General features: G+C 51.7%; 1 protein-coding gene across 1 annotated transcript in view; it reads left to right on the top strand.

The window, feature by feature from the left end:
* GTF3A (general transcription factor IIIA) overlaps positions 1-14,836 on the top strand; it is a 152,452-nt gene extending 137,616 nt beyond the window's left edge. The window contains exon 9 of the mRNA XM_069639704.1: positions 14,559-14,836. Coding sequence (XP_069495805.1) covers positions 14,559-14,723 — 165 coding nt within the window. The 3' untranslated portion in view covers positions 14,724-14,836. The remainder of the gene's footprint in view (positions 1-14,558) is intronic.
* Positions 14,837-15,241: the final 405 nt, after the last annotated feature.

Below are 15,241 nucleotides of genomic sequence, written 5' to 3'. Positions count from 1 at the left end.
AGTCGCACTCCTGTTTGTTTGGCTGGGGGCAGTCCTTGCCAGGACAGGCACCCTGCTGTGATTGACAGCCAGGCTGAATGAATCGGGGGGGGGGGGGGTGGGGGGGGACTGCATAAAAGGCAGGTCTCTTGGAATGGAAAGTGAGTCTCCACTGGAACGAAAGAACCAACGAGGAACTGGAAGAAGAGGACCCCTACGACTGAACCGCACGGTGAAGCCCTGAGGCAGGTGCGAATCTCCCGAATCTGACGACAGAGAAGATCCTCCAGGAAACTTCTTCCCTTGAGCTGGTGGGACCAACCAGTTCACCCAAAATACAAGCCAGGACCCCTCCTCTGGTCGAATTAACTGTACAGAGCTACAGTGGGCCGGATAGCCAGGAAGGTCAGACCCTGCTTGGGTTTTAAGGAGCACACCTTTTATTTGTTTTGCTCGCTGCTGGTTTCTTCCCTGGGTGGCGCAGGACTCTCCTACTTGTCTGACAGTAGCTTCAGGAACCGTGAGCCTGCAGGAACCACCAGGAACGTCTGCCTCAGCTACAGCTCCCTCTCCGGTTTAAGGTACTATGCAAATCCGGTTGGCCGTTTTGGTCAACCGAGGTAAAAGTGTTTTAAATCTTTTGCCAATCCGAGGGCTTGTCCTTCTCTTCTCTTTTAACTAACGTTTCTACCAACCAACCTCGTCTGGAATCTGTGCCACGAACTTTACCGCAAACTACCCTGAACTGTGTGGATCTTGAGCAAAAGACTTCTGACCCATTGACTTTGGCCCTAAGCGTTTTCTAGCTGATCTCCTCACTGCAGTTTCTCTTGTTCAATTGCCCCGAGTACGTACTTGTTGGTTTGCCTAATTTCTGATAACTTTGTCTTTCCCTCCCTTTTTAAATTGCTGGAGTGCCATTTTGCTCCCAATTCATTTCGTGAGCTTCACTGGAATTTAAGGGAAGTGGTGTGGTGTATTTGATTGTGATTTTAACTTGCTGAGAATAGTGAAATGTTATACAACTGTTGAGTAAATATATATTCTTTTACTTAGAAACCTAGAGTCAGTGTTTGCCTGAATCATAGTAATTGCTGTTCGAGGGGATTGGGTCCTCCGACGTATTCCATATCAATGACATGTAATCACCACAGCTGTGCTGCTTCGGAAACTTTTTCGGCGTCTGCGTCCTGCGTCGATGACGTCGATGCGCCGCCGTCGAGGACCTCCTCCGACGTCCGACGTCATCCGATGTGATAAGTAGGACGCACGACGCCAGTAGCCTCAGTTCCGTTTTTTCCGCGAACGTGTTGCTTCGTGTTTCTCGGTTCTAGCCTCGACTCATTAGAGTTCTGTTCTTTCCGGTTCTTCGAACCTGTTCGTTTGTGAATTGTTCCTTCGACGATGTCTTCCACTTCGTCTTCAACCCCGCGTCCGGGCTTCAAGAAGTGCGGGGAGTGTGGGTCCAAGATGTCGGTGACTGACTCGCACGATGCCTGCCTCTGGTGCCTCGGGGAGGCCCACGACACGGATGACTGTGTCGACTGCCTGTCGCTCACGTCCAAGGCCTTACGCGAACGTAAGAAGAAATTGTCGGTAGGTCGGGTGTCCAAGCCCCGGAAGTCGAAGTCGGCGGGGCTTTCGACGGATGATTCGAGGGGTGACTCTCCGCGTCATCGTCGGAAGTCTCGTCGGTCTTCTTCTAGGAGTCGGTCTCGCCACTCTTCGGCCTCTTCGAGGCATTCTCGGAAGCGCCGACACCGGTCGCCTTCCAGGTCCTCTTCAGAGGACTCTGCCCGGCACGTCGGTTTCCCCACCAGCCGTGCGTCGCCGGAGGAATGGGCTTCCTTCGGGAAGAAGATGTTGGCGATTCTTGAGTCGCAGGGTACTCAACCGTCCGCGCCCCCGAGTGGGGTCGGCCGTGAGAGGTCGAGAGCCACCGCTCGCAAGAGTGGTCGGCGCGAGTCACGGGAGAGGTCCCGTTCGGACAAGGGGGCTCGTTCTCGCCGTACCCGTTCCAGGTCCCGGTCCTCGACGCGATCGAGACCGTGTGCACCTGTGATGTCTTCGAGGAAGACATCGACGTCTGAGGCGTCGAGGGCGTCGACAGGCTTTCTCGAGGCTCCGGCTCCGAGGAAGTCGTCGAAGCCGTCGACGGTCAGGTCGTCGAGGGACACGCTCGGAGCTCCGGCTTCGAGGGCTGTGTCGACGCCGCCGATACTGGAGGCGCTGCATCTGACGTCGACGCCGATTTCCTCGACGTCGACGCCGATCCTCTCGGCGCCGTTGCCGGTTTTCTCGACGTCGGCGCCGATTCGCTCGACGCCATCGACGCCTTTCGTGTCGGAGGTGCCCCGTGTCTCGGGTGTTCCCCCTAGGAAGGCTCTGGTTAAGAGCAGGCACTCTCGGGTGCCTTTCCACCACTTGGATTATATTTCGGAGGCGGATGAGGATTCGGATGGCCTGGTTCCTAGTCAGGTGCCGGATGACATTGTCTCGGGCCATAGTCAATTTGACGATTTGAGGCGGTCGCTGCATGATGCCAGTGGACTGGACACCTCTCCGGAGGTGGAATTTGGTCGGCCTGAGCCTGGCTCCCATGCCGATTCCTCATACCGGCGCCTTATGGCTAGGGTGTCTGAGTATCTGGGATGGTCTGCTCCCCCAGGTGAGTTTGTGCAGGATGGTCTGACGGACATCCTTGATGTTGGTCCCCCAACTGACCCGGTACTGCCGTTCCATATGGCTTTACAGCGTAGGGTGGCGGCGGCTTGGACTGCTCCGGAGAGTCTCCCGGCAGTGGGCAGATCCTTGTCGCGAAAATACCGTCCAGCCAGTGGCGACCCCTGCTACTTGACCAGGCACCCCACTCCGGAAAGTTTGGTGGTGCAGGCGGCCACGGCCCCGGCAAAGCAGGCGTCGTACCCTACCATCCCTCCTGATAGGGACGACAAACGTTTTGATGGCTGGGCGAAGAAGGTGTTTTCTTCTGGTGGTATGGCGCTTCAGGCGGCCAACTCCGTTTGTGCCTTGTCGCGTTTCACGCACACTCTGTGGAACTGTGTTGCGTTAGCGGCTGAACATATTCCCGAAGGGGTCGAACGGGATGGTTTCCTTGCTATGGTCCAGGATGGTAAGGATGCCATGTGTGAGTCCGTTCAGTCGGGTTTGGACTTGGCTGAATGCGTCAGTAGGTCCATGGCGGCGAGCACCGTGATACGCAGGTTTGCGTGGTTGCGGAAGTCGGGGTTTGCTCCTGATGTGCAGTCCCGGCTCCTCAACATGCCCTTTGATGGTGAACATCTTTTTGGCAGCAAGGCTGACGAGAGCCTTGAGAGGTTGCAGACCTCAAAAGCTGCAGCGAAGTCGTTGGGCGCTGCAGTTCGCCAACCTCCGCTTTTTCGTCCTAGGGGACAGCAGTGGAGGGGTGGCTCCTTTCGCTATTACTCGTCCTTTGGTAGAGCGAGAGGAGCTGGCAGTCAAAGGGGCCAACGCAGGGGTACCAGAGGTGGACGACAAGGTACCCGTGGTGCCAAGGCCGCTCGGGCAGTTGCCTCTTTGCCCTCAGGTAACGCCGCAGCCGCTCCTGCTCAGTCATGAGGCCATGTACCATGGTTCGCCGGTTGGGGGAAGGCTGGCGCAGCATCTTGTAGAGTGGCGTGCCATTACTTCAGATGTGTGGGTTCTGGAGATCATTTCCCACGGCTACTGTCTTCCCTTTCGGCACAGGCCTCGCGACAATCCACCGGGGAACCTCTCTTTGAAGAGTCCGGATCCGCTCCTTGCGCAGGAAATTCAAGCCCTGCTGGAGAAAGGCGCCATAGAACTGGTGCCTGTAGCGGAGAGGAACAAGGGATGGTATTCCCCTTATTTTTTGGTTTCGAAGAAAGACGGGGGTTTGAGACCCATCATGGACTTGCGCGGTTTGAACAAACTCCTCAGGAAGGACAAGTTCAAGATGGTTACTCTCTCTCAAGTCCTCCAGGCCCTTCAGCTTCAGGACTGGTTGGTGTCACTCGACCTCAAGGATGCTTACTTCCATGTGCCGATCCATCCCAAGCACAAGAAGTACCTGAGGTTCGCGGTTGGCGACTCGCACTTTCAGTTTCGGGTCCTGCCGTTCGGTTTGACCTCCGCCCCGAGGGTTTTCACCAAGCTCATGGTGGTGGTGGCAGCGCATCTCAGGCAAGGGGGGTTTCACGTCTACCCCTACCTGGACGATTGGTTGATCAGGGGGAGCTCTCCCGAGCAAGTCCTGGATCATCTGTCCGTCGCCTGCCACTCCCTTCACAGGCTGGGCTTCTCCCTCAATTTAAAGAAGTCCCATTTGACGCCAACACAGAGGCTCCAGTACATCGGAGCAGTGCTCGACACTTCCCTGGGGCAGTGTTTTCCTCCCCAGGTGAGGGCTCTTCACATTCAGCAGATGGTGCACAAGTTTCAGCATGCCCAGACGCTCCCGGCGTTCGAGTTCTTGAGGTTGCTCGGCCTCATGGCATCCTGCATTCTTCTGGTGCCAGAGGCTCGCCTGCGGATGAGATCTTTGCAGTGGGCACTCAAGACGCAATGGTCGCAGTCCTCCGGCAGGATGTCGGACCCGGTTCAGGTGCCGCCCTCGGTCGCCCGGGACCTTCTGTGGTGGGCTGTCGAAGGCAACTTGATGAAGGGGGCTCCGTTTTGGCTACCCTGGCCGGAGGTGACGATCGTGACGGATGCATCCCTCACGGGATGGGGAGCTCATGCCAACGGGCTGACAGTCAGCGGTCGTTGGTCTCCGTCGGAGTCCAGACTCCATATCAATCTGTTGGAGCTGAGGGCCGTCAGGCTAGCCCTGAAGGCTTTTCTGCCGACTGTGCGAGGAAAGGCTGTCCTGATCATGACGGACAACACTGTGGCCATGCACTACCTCAACAAAAAGGGGGGGGCAGGGTCACTTCCTCTGTGCAGGGAGGCGATGCAGCTCGAGTTCTGGGCCATCCGGCAGGAAGTTTCGATCTCGGCAGTTCATCTGGCCGGAGACGAAAACGTGACGGCGGACGCTCTGAGCAGGCAGAGCGCGATCTCTCACGAGTGGGAGTTGGCTCAGGAGATTCTCCTGGAGATCTTCGCCCTTTGGGGGACCCCTCAAGTGGATCTCTTCGCCTCCAGTGTCAACCGGAAGTGCGAGAGGTTTTGCTCGCGGGAATTTCCTCCGAAAGGAGCCTTAGGCGACGCGTTTGTGGTGGAGTGGTCGTTCCCGCTGCTGTACGCGTTTCCTCCAGTCCCCGTCATCCCGCAAGTGCTGCGGAGGTTGCGGAAGTTCGGTTCCCGGATGATCCTCATTGCTCCGGCGTGGGCTCGGAGGACGTGGTACCCGGACCTTCTCGACTTGTCCATCTGCCCTCCACGTCGTCTTCCCTACCGAGACGATCTGCTCTCACGGGAGGGGGGTCAGGTTCTCCATCCAGAGGTCGGATCCCTCAACCTTCACGCTTGGCTTCTGAAAGGTTGAGGTATAAGGATTGGGACCTCCCTGAAGACGTGATGGAGGTGTTGCTTTCGGCCCGTAGGCCCGCAACTAAGTCTCTGTACCGTTGCCGTTGGCGTAAGTTCTGCGACTGGTGCAGAGTTCAGAATGTGGATCCTTTTGCATGTGACATCCCCATGGTTCTGTCCTTTTTGCTTTCTTTGGCCCACAGGGGCTTGCAAGTGGGTACCATTAAAGGTTACCTGGCGGCGCTGTCCATCTTTAAGCGCTCATCTGAAGAATGTTCTTACTTTAAAATCCCTTTAATTTCACAGTTTCTGAAAGGGCTCACTAATGTGTTCCCTCCGTCGCCTTTCCTGGTGCCCGGTTGGGATTTATACCTTGTTAGGTTTCTTATGGGTGCTCCGTTTGAGCCTTTACATTCTTGCCCTTTGAGACTGTTGACTTTGAAAACTGCGTTTCTAGTTGCGGTTACTTCCGCTCGCAGAGTGAGTGAGTTACAGGCACTTTCTGTTTAGCCACCCTTCACTGTATTTCACAAGGACAGGGTTGTCCTTCGCGTTCGTCCTTCTTTTCTTCCAAAGGTAGTGACGGAATTTCATTTGGCCCAGAAGATTGTTCTTCCGGCTTTCTATCCTCCTCCGCATCCTGGTAAGGAAGAGGAGAGGCTCCATAGGCTTGATCCTAGGAGAGCTTTGAGCTTTTATGTTTCTCGCATGTCCCGGGTCAGAGTGGACGATCAACTCTTTATTGGTTACGCTGGTAAGCGCTTGGGGCAAGCTGTGACGAAACAGACTTTGTCACGCTGGATTATTTTGGCCATCTCGGAGTGTTACCGCTTGGCGGGTAAGGACCCACCGGCTGGCTTGCGGGCCCATTCTACCAGGGGCGTGGCTGCATCTACTGCCCTGCAGAGGGGTGTTCCTATTCGCAACATCTGTGATGCTGCCACCTGGGCTTCAGTACATACATTTGTACGGCATTATTCCCTCGATTCCATCAGAGGGCAGGATCTGGCCTTTGGCAAGGCGGTCCTTTGCTCTGCTATTTGATTGGCTATTCTAAATTTTGTTTCTAAATTCTTTCCCTCCTCCTTGATTTGGTACTGCTTTGGGAGTCTGTCATTGATATGGAATACGTCGGAGGACCCAATCCCCTCGAAGAACAAGTTACTTTCTTACCTGGTAACGTTCTTTCGATGGGATGGTCCGACGACGTATTCCATATCGCTCCCACCCTGCCTTCCCCGCTGCAGAATTTCTGTTGCGATTGCAGCTTACGTTCCGCAAGGCTTTGTGTCGGACTGGCAGTTGACTAATGTCACACGTTCTGGGGGAAAAAACTACAACTGAGGCTACTGGCATCGTGCGTCCTACTTATCACATCGGATGACGTCGGACGTCGGAGGAGGTCCTCGACGGCGGCGCATCGACGTCATCGACGCAGGACGCAGACGCCGAAAAAGTTTCCGAAGCAGCACAGCTGTGGTGATTACATGTCATTGATATGGAATACGTCGTCGGACCATCCCATCGAAAGAACGTTACCAGGTAAGAAAGTAACTTGTTCTTCTTTGTGTAACTATTTGATACTGCTCACTTACTCTTAAGTCTGGCTGCTCTGCTACTGCTACCACTTTAACTGTGTAGTACAGGCTTGTACCAAAAGTGAAATTGTACTGTCACTTGTCTTAATTGTGTGTGGTGTTCCCAAAGGGTACTGCATATAATTCTGCCTAACAGACCCGGGTACTAAACTCTCAAATTAAACTCCTGGAGCAGGTTTAGTCTGTACCCAGTTTTGTGGGTTTGAACCTTTAGGTTTGAGCACTCATTTTTCACAAACGATATCGCATCCTCCAAGGAGAACCACCACCGAATGAAAGCCCGAAGATCTATTGCACACTTAAGATCTGGCCATACTAAATAAACCCACCCACTAGCGAATCGACTGCATCGATTCCTCCCAACCACCCACCCACCTACCCCCAGAACAGCTTTGGAAGGCCCCTTTAACCCTAAAATGTGAGCACATATATTGAAATGATTTACACCATCCTCGTGCTCATTGAAAGGGTTCCCAAACTCCTCTAGCGCTGGTACATTCCCTCTCAGACAACTCACTGGAGATGGTACCATAGTCACTGGAGTGCCACTGATCTGTTTAACATGCTTCAGAGATTCCCCAAGTTTCGAGAGGACCTGGTCAAGTTCAATTAATAATGGACTTATAACCCCATGTGTCAATTTAAACCAGCTGTTGTGTGCAGTGTTACCCTCCCACCCCCCAATACACATTCACATTACTCAAGGTGCATGCAAATTGGCCAGCCGAAGAGTCAGTGGCAACCTGACCTAAGACTGGTACTCTATTCTTGATCTGTCCCCATAAGAACTCGTGCAACGGTTGAAGGGAGAACACCTGGTGCAGTTCCTTGACCGCCTAAAGCCATGTTTTGAACACTGTGGGATTGTGGATGCCACAACTACCGCAAGTGATAGTGGCACAAGTTGTCATGGCATTGCAACCCAAGGTGGTGGAAGGGATTGAGGCTGTAATGATTGGATGGGAAGGAAAGGGATTGGTTGAGGTTTTGTTAGCTTTGCAAAATATTTTCATGAAAGTTGGAGAGACAATTGACTGAAGCCAAGCTTATGGCACTGCCGAGAGCTTACAACTCTTGCAGCAAAGGGTTCCGGGAGAGAGGACTGGGCCCTAGAAGGGAATGGGGAGCTCCACAGGCAGGGCCAACTGGGCATTCCACTGAAGGATATTACCTTAACACGAACTGTGACTAGTGCAATTATTGTAAGCAGACTGGACACCGGAAAGCGGAATGCCTGAACTGGCATACATATGACTGGGCAGGCAGTTAGCTTCTCCAGGCAGGGCGGCTCGAGGTCTGCCCCAGTCACCATTCATAACCATTGTCGGGGGGGGGGGGGGGGGGGGGGGGGCGGGGGGGTTCTTGGCTCCTGACCTTGTTGCACTGCTCATATCAATTGATCCCGCAGCCCCATTTGTTGACTAATGTGGCTGGCCAGAAGGTTTCATGTTTAGTAGACAAGCATCTGGCTCCACGCTGAGGGTTAGCACATTTTTCTCAAACCCTGCACTCAGACAAAATCTGCCATCGGAATAGGAGTAACACGAATTCCGCACCCCATATGATGGGCTCAAAAGGAATACATGTCCAAAAACTGGGCCCATACTGGCCATGTTCTCCAGTGAATCTGTTTGGGTTTGATTTGTTGTGTAAATTGATTTACACCATTCACTGCTCCACGATGGTGTGCATCTAGATATCCCCACTCATATAGCATGAGGTGTTAGCTGTGTTACAAGAGAACCACCTCAAAACCGAATGACCAATCTGACGCCCACCTGTCCGCGGCAGAGGCTGTTGGACTAGGTCCTGACCTGTTCATGGTCGACTCGTACCCAGTATTTTGCATATGTGCCAGGCCTGTCTAGCACACCCTGAATCCTGCCAAACCATTCCCTTGCATACCCCACTATCCCATTACCCAGAAGGAGGAAGGCATCTGCCCCATGATAGTGTTCCTGCTCCAACAAGGTATCATTGTCCAGAACCAAAGCAAAACTGAAAGGATGAGCACCGTTCAATTCAGGATTTGCGCATAGTAAAAGCAGCTGTTGCCGTCTTTTCCTGTGGTGCCAAATCCTGCCTCAGTGTCATGTATCACCTGGACTGCCGGTTATGTCCCGATTGTCGATCTATGCTCTGCCTTTTTGTACAGTCCCAAACAGTCCATATTTATTCGCATTTAAGCATAAACTGACTCCCAATATACATTCACTCCTCTCCCACTGTGAAGGACTTGGACTTTGCAGTTCCCAGGAGCGTCGACGCTGGTGCAGAACGTAGGTGATCTGCTGATTTTCCAAAGAGGGGGAGGCTGACACCCTGGTCCGTTTGAGAGTGCTTGCCCAAAAGGGACGCAAGGCATTGAAAGACCAGTTTGTTATGTCTGCCACATGTGTGATATGTGGACCATGAAATCTCTGCAGGGAAAAGACACCTGTCCCTTGATATCGGATTTCCATGATTTAGAGGCTCCCCGAACCAAGAAGCAGATGGGGGTGGGGGGTTAATCAGGATGGTTGGTTATTGTAGACGTAGGCCCCCGGGGTTGCAGCCATCATGAAGCCCCTCCAAAACCATACGCATGATTCCAACCTCTGCCATGGTCTCAGAAAGCAGAAGATGCCTTTTTCACCATTAAGCAGTCGCCCGCAACAGCTCCAGCCTTGAGGCTGCTGGAGAATAGCAAGCCCTTTGTCCTTTTTTGCAAGGAGCGTGACGGGTTTGCTCAAGGTGTGCAGATTCGGAGTGACAAGCACCGTTCTGTATCCTACAGAGTGTGGCCCTGGACACTGTGGCCACGGGGCTTCCTGTATGTCTGCAAACCGTTGCTGCCCTATTGATTAAAAATACGTACTCCCTGGTCCAGGAGCATCCAGTCATGATTTTTGTCCCACATGCCATGTTGTCATTGTTAAAGGGTAAAACCCAACATGTGTCCAACTTCTGTCTCCCAAAGTATGAAAAGCTGCTCGTTAATGCTTCTAATGTGACCCTGTCTTTAACCCTGCCTCATTGTTGCTGACCCGGAAGGGGGAGAGCCTCACGGCTGCCAGGCGGTCGTAGACCCACTATTGTCCCCTCGCACTGACTTGGTTGATGTGCTTCTGGAAAATCCAGAACTAATCCCCTTCACGTATGGCCCGTGCACCTCCCTTCCTCAACTGGTGAACTAGTCTCAGGGTATTTGGTGTACACCCCCATTCAGTCCTTGAACCATACTGACTGCCAAGTCAGCCCAGGTAGCCAAACTCATGGCCCTAACCCGTGCATGTACTCTGGCCCGTGGTAAGTAACTATCTACACCCACGGGGTGGTTCATGATTACTGGGTTCACTGGAAGCAACTTGGATACCTGACGTCCACGGGAACCCCCCAAACAGAATGGAAAATGTGGCAGTCCTGTTAGATTCCCTGCTCCAGTGCAAGGGTCATGACCCCTCAGTCCTTTACCACCCTAGGAAACAATTTGGCAGATGGTGCAGCCCTCAGAGGGCCCCTGGCTCCTAATGAATGTCTTGTGTTGCAGTTCCAAGGTCACCCATGTCTCGTCAGTCTGATTTTGCATGATCAAGCTTCTGAGGCTGAGCAGGTGACTTCGGTTCAGAATAGGTAGAGCTTTGGGGCAGACTCCTTGTGATTCCCCACACACCCTTACCTGGTTATGAAGCTCATGGGGTGGCCCATTCGAATACAAACGCCATGATGACACTATTCCACCATAGACTGGGTAGCACCCGGTTTGTCATCTATGGCCCAGCACCACTATGAACACTACAATAACATGTTTGTCATATAATTTTGGGAGAGTGGTACCTGCAAGTCTACTTGCGTGTCCCTCACCTAGTGGGCTATTTCTGCACGTGCAAATCTACTTTATACTACTCCCCGCCTGCCTGTCTTCTCTGGTGATGGATGTGTTTTCAGGGTGGGGGTAGAAGCTTCCACCTGCAGAAAGGCAGATGCCATTACTGTGGCCAGAAAGCTGTTGGAGGAGTTCATACCTCTGTTTGAACTGCCCTGATGTATAGACAGCGACCGAGGTACCCATTTCACTGGCCAGGTTATCAGGAAAGTGTGCAAAGCACTAAATATCCCTGCAGTTTTACTGCGCTTACCACCCACACTCCAGCGCACACGTAGAACACTGTAAAGGTGACCTTAAGTTGCAAGGTCTGCAAAGAGACGGTCTGAAGTGGCCCCATTCCCTCCCAGTAGTATTACTAGCAATGAAGAACAATCCCCCCAGCGAAAAGACTAGTCATCTGCCCATGAAATCCTCACACAGCTCCCAATAAGAATGGGAACATGCCCCCCCAAACCCCACTCAGTTGCTCGAGCCCTGAACTTGACCCTAGAGGATGATGCATTAATCCAGTACTGATGCACATTTATTAAAACTGTTCACTCTCTCCACGCATAGGTCCACAAGGCCCTGCCCGATCAAGCAGTAGAACCGCGTCATCCCCTTCGACCAGGACACTGGGTCTTGGTGAAAATTCTTCATCGGAAGATGTCTCTCCAGCAGAGGTGGAGTGGCCCGTTCCAGGTCCTATTGGTCACCAAACTGGCTGTGAAGTGTCTCGGAATCCCAGTCTGGTACCACGCCTCCCGCTGCCGCAAGGTGCCACCACCACCTGATAACATCACTGAGACTACCTATCTTCCTGGGTCACGCACCACCACTGCCCAGACCTGCGACACACTTGCTTGTGTTGCTGCTAAAACCTTCCCAATGCCAGAACCGTCCTGCATTCCTGGAGCAGACCAACCTGCATTGGCAGACCAGAGCCCTACCTACCATCAGCCAGTACATGAAAATGCTGCAACAGAACCTGAAATTACGGTCTCTCTTTACCATCGTGAGAGCCATGCAAGGGCTATTGCTAAAGCTCCTCCACCAGGCGATCTCGGCTCCGGAGGGGACAACCTTGATACAAGTTCCTCTGTTGGTACACCACTTCGGGAGCCTGACGCACCCCTGGACCTGTCAACCCAGCCAGCTCCAGATACTTCCTGCAATCCCGAGGCAGAGTACCAAAGATACCTAAACACTGAACATAGTGGTGCTTGGGAAAGTTACTCACCACGTGATCCTGCCTGCCAATCACCATGAGCCTGCCCGTGAGGCGGCGTCTGAGCAAAGAAACAATTTCCACCATGGCCTCAGCAGCCATGCAGTATTGCCCTTGCTGCTACCACCTGCTGGTCTTCGTCTCATTGACCCTCCTGTTTGTCGGGTTCTGGTACCTGCAGATGTTGTAACGCAGGGTGGCTCACGAGAAACATTTGTTATTGGAACTGTTGCTTCTGGAACTGCTGTCTCCCCTTAAACCCTTTTGCTAGAACTTTAGTTTACACCCTGACCTTTTGCCATTGAAGTGCCAGCGCGTTTGAACCCTCACCTTTCGCTCAAACATTCATGGTCGTTTGAAGACCTTTCACTGGAACATTCGATTGAAAGCATTAATCGAGGACATTTGAACCACTTTGCTTCGGTATCTATCTCGCCAAACTCGTTGCCTGAGGTGAAGGACTGTCCCCCAAAGCTGTTCCGTCAGTCCCCGGGCCTGTGCTGGCCGTGTGAACCAGCGCCCTCTGGGAGCCTCACCAAAACAATGTCCGGATACATCTCTCATTGTAGTGATTGTACACCTCATGCTGATGGTCCACATAAATGTATATATATTTTTTCCTGCACCTCTTGCCATGATAATGAGGGTCCCACGGCGCATCCCTGGGCCCACAGCGAGAATACCTATTTGCACCTCTCATGGCAGTATGCATGCATTTTTAACCTGACTGTTGGGTGTGCTCACATTTGTCCCATGATCTGCCCGCCCAGTTTCCCATACCCTTTCAGTGGGGATATATCTGCCTCACCCCAAATCAACTGACCAGCCCATCGAACGAGTTCCCTGTAGAACTGCTCTGTCCCACAGAGCTTAAAGGGAAGGACCCATGAACCCTGCCTCCTCTGTACTGGTTATGCGAGAGCCAGCAGCACTCTACCTTTCATGCACAGCCACTGGTCTCTTGTGCTACTTTAACAAAGGAGGGGCCTGGGGGGGAGGTGCGGGGATCATTATTCGCCATAGGGGGTTACATCATGCCAGGCTTAGAGATTCAGATAACTGAGACCACTTGTCCAAGGTGTCAAGCCTGGTGGAAGAGATTGCAAATGCTACCCTCTCCCCGCTGTCCCATGAGCAGTTGGCCATCCTTACCATTGTGCTAAAATTGTAAGGCCCAAAGCATTCTACTGCCCCAGCCCTCCAGGGTGGCACCTGCGCAGTCGTGAAAAGTGACTACTGCACATTCATACCAAATTACGCCAGTAATATCACTGACATTATCACCCACATAGACAATACTGTTGCCCGCCGACACAATGACTAAGTCTGGCTGGTCCTTTGGATCATGGATCCTGGGAGCACTGGGTCCGTTGGGCACACCCAGTGGGCAGATTTTGCTCATATTGTTAGTCGCTCTCATAGGATTATCATTTGTCAGTTATATGTAAGGTTCTGTCAACGAGCATTAACTCTTGCACTGTTACTTCCACGGCACAAGTCATGTACCTGCCGTGATACCGAAAACGCAATTTGCTATGACATGCCTGATGGTGACCTCTCCTCCTATAGTAAAATAAGTGAGACTGGTGAGATGGTCTCATAGGAGGACTTTTGAGCCCTCCATCTTGTATAACCATGTATTCTGCTTGCACATGCCTCGTTATATTATGGTTCACACAGAACCCAAAGTTATTACCCACTACTTTACATATCGCAGTTAGACATCCACCTTGCACAGTATTAAAGAATGATCGCTTCCACTTGTCCACGCTTCTGATGCATATCCCGTTTGTGCTGCCCTTTGCAGATAACACTAACGAGCACGGCTGTATACAGCGTGCATAAAAACACTGTATAAAAAGGGATTGCCTCCCGTCAGCAATAAAGTGCAAGGGCCATGCCAAACGGTGGCACTCACTGCCCGTTCGAACGCGCCCACCCCCCCCCCCCCCCCGCACCACCGCAGTCCTGTGCCGCAGTCCTGTTTTACCGTTCAATGTTTGTCTGTTTACTGCTTTAACTAAGTGTTCATCGATCTAAAAGCCTCGTCAGGGGTCATTATTTTCCAGTACAATCAAACGGTGAAGAAAGAATCTACTTGTGCATGCCCTATAAATCTGACTGATACTTGCCACTCAAAATGTGGACAGACGGAATGTGTATTTATTTTGGGATGCATTTAATTTCCTAAGTTTATAAAATTAAAAACGTTGAATTGTTTCAGACTGTCAGTCTGACAATTGGTTCAAACTTCGCTTAATCAACAAAACATTTGTGCAGAGGGGTCACTACGTCTCTTCCGTGGAAACCTTTCCTACACCGGGTTATCTGTAATTGCCACATACTCTGTAAAAATGTGCAAACTGATGGCAACCACATGCTTTACTCATCTAGCCATTTGTGCAAGTCTGACTGTTTTGTTTGTCCTTAGGTGAGACGCCCTCGTCCTAAGCGGAGCCTTGCATCACGTCTCAGTGGTTACATGGCTCCCAAAACCATCCCTGCGCAGGATACTGCATTAATCCCAGCTGAGGTCAGCAAATCAATCGGAGAATCCCAGGAACCGTTGTCTGTTGAAGCACTTGCTCTAAGTTAATAGTGGTCTTATTTATATTTTGCTAAACTCCTTAATGGAGTGCTCATTTTTGTTTTCAACGAAAACCACTTTTGTCGATGTTTCTTTATTAAAAGCCACTGATGCAGAACAAAGATCTTTGCCTTTATTTCCTTTTAAATGTTCTCCTTTTGCACACTCTATGCCCAATCCATCTGTAAATTACAATTTTTTTTGATTGCCCAAAAGTCACATACTATTATAGCTGTTTTTTCGTTTGTTTTTCATTTCTGCATCAATGGGTAGGCCGTTGGTAAATTCATGCATGTATGTAAACCTATAGAAACATGTGATTTCCGGCTGGTATGATGGATATAATCAGACACTTGGACACATCTGTTTAGCCTTCACCATGCTGGCTTTGGATCCCATCAAGACTGACTCAATTATTCATCCGTGTGAGGCTGATGGGTGTTCATACCCAATAAACTGGTACTCCATTTATTACAGTGCCTAGAAGTGGGTGGCATCTGGTTTTGTTATACAAATGAATATATTCT

This window comes from Ambystoma mexicanum, chromosome 7q (assembly GCF_040938575.1).
Source record: "Ambystoma mexicanum isolate Mex_15411 chromosome 7q, UKY_AmexF1_1, whole genome shotgun sequence".
Classification (NCBI taxonomy): Eukaryota; Metazoa; Chordata; class Amphibia; order Caudata; family Ambystomatidae; genus Ambystoma; species Ambystoma mexicanum.
This window is presented reverse-complemented; position numbering and strand designations above follow the sequence as displayed.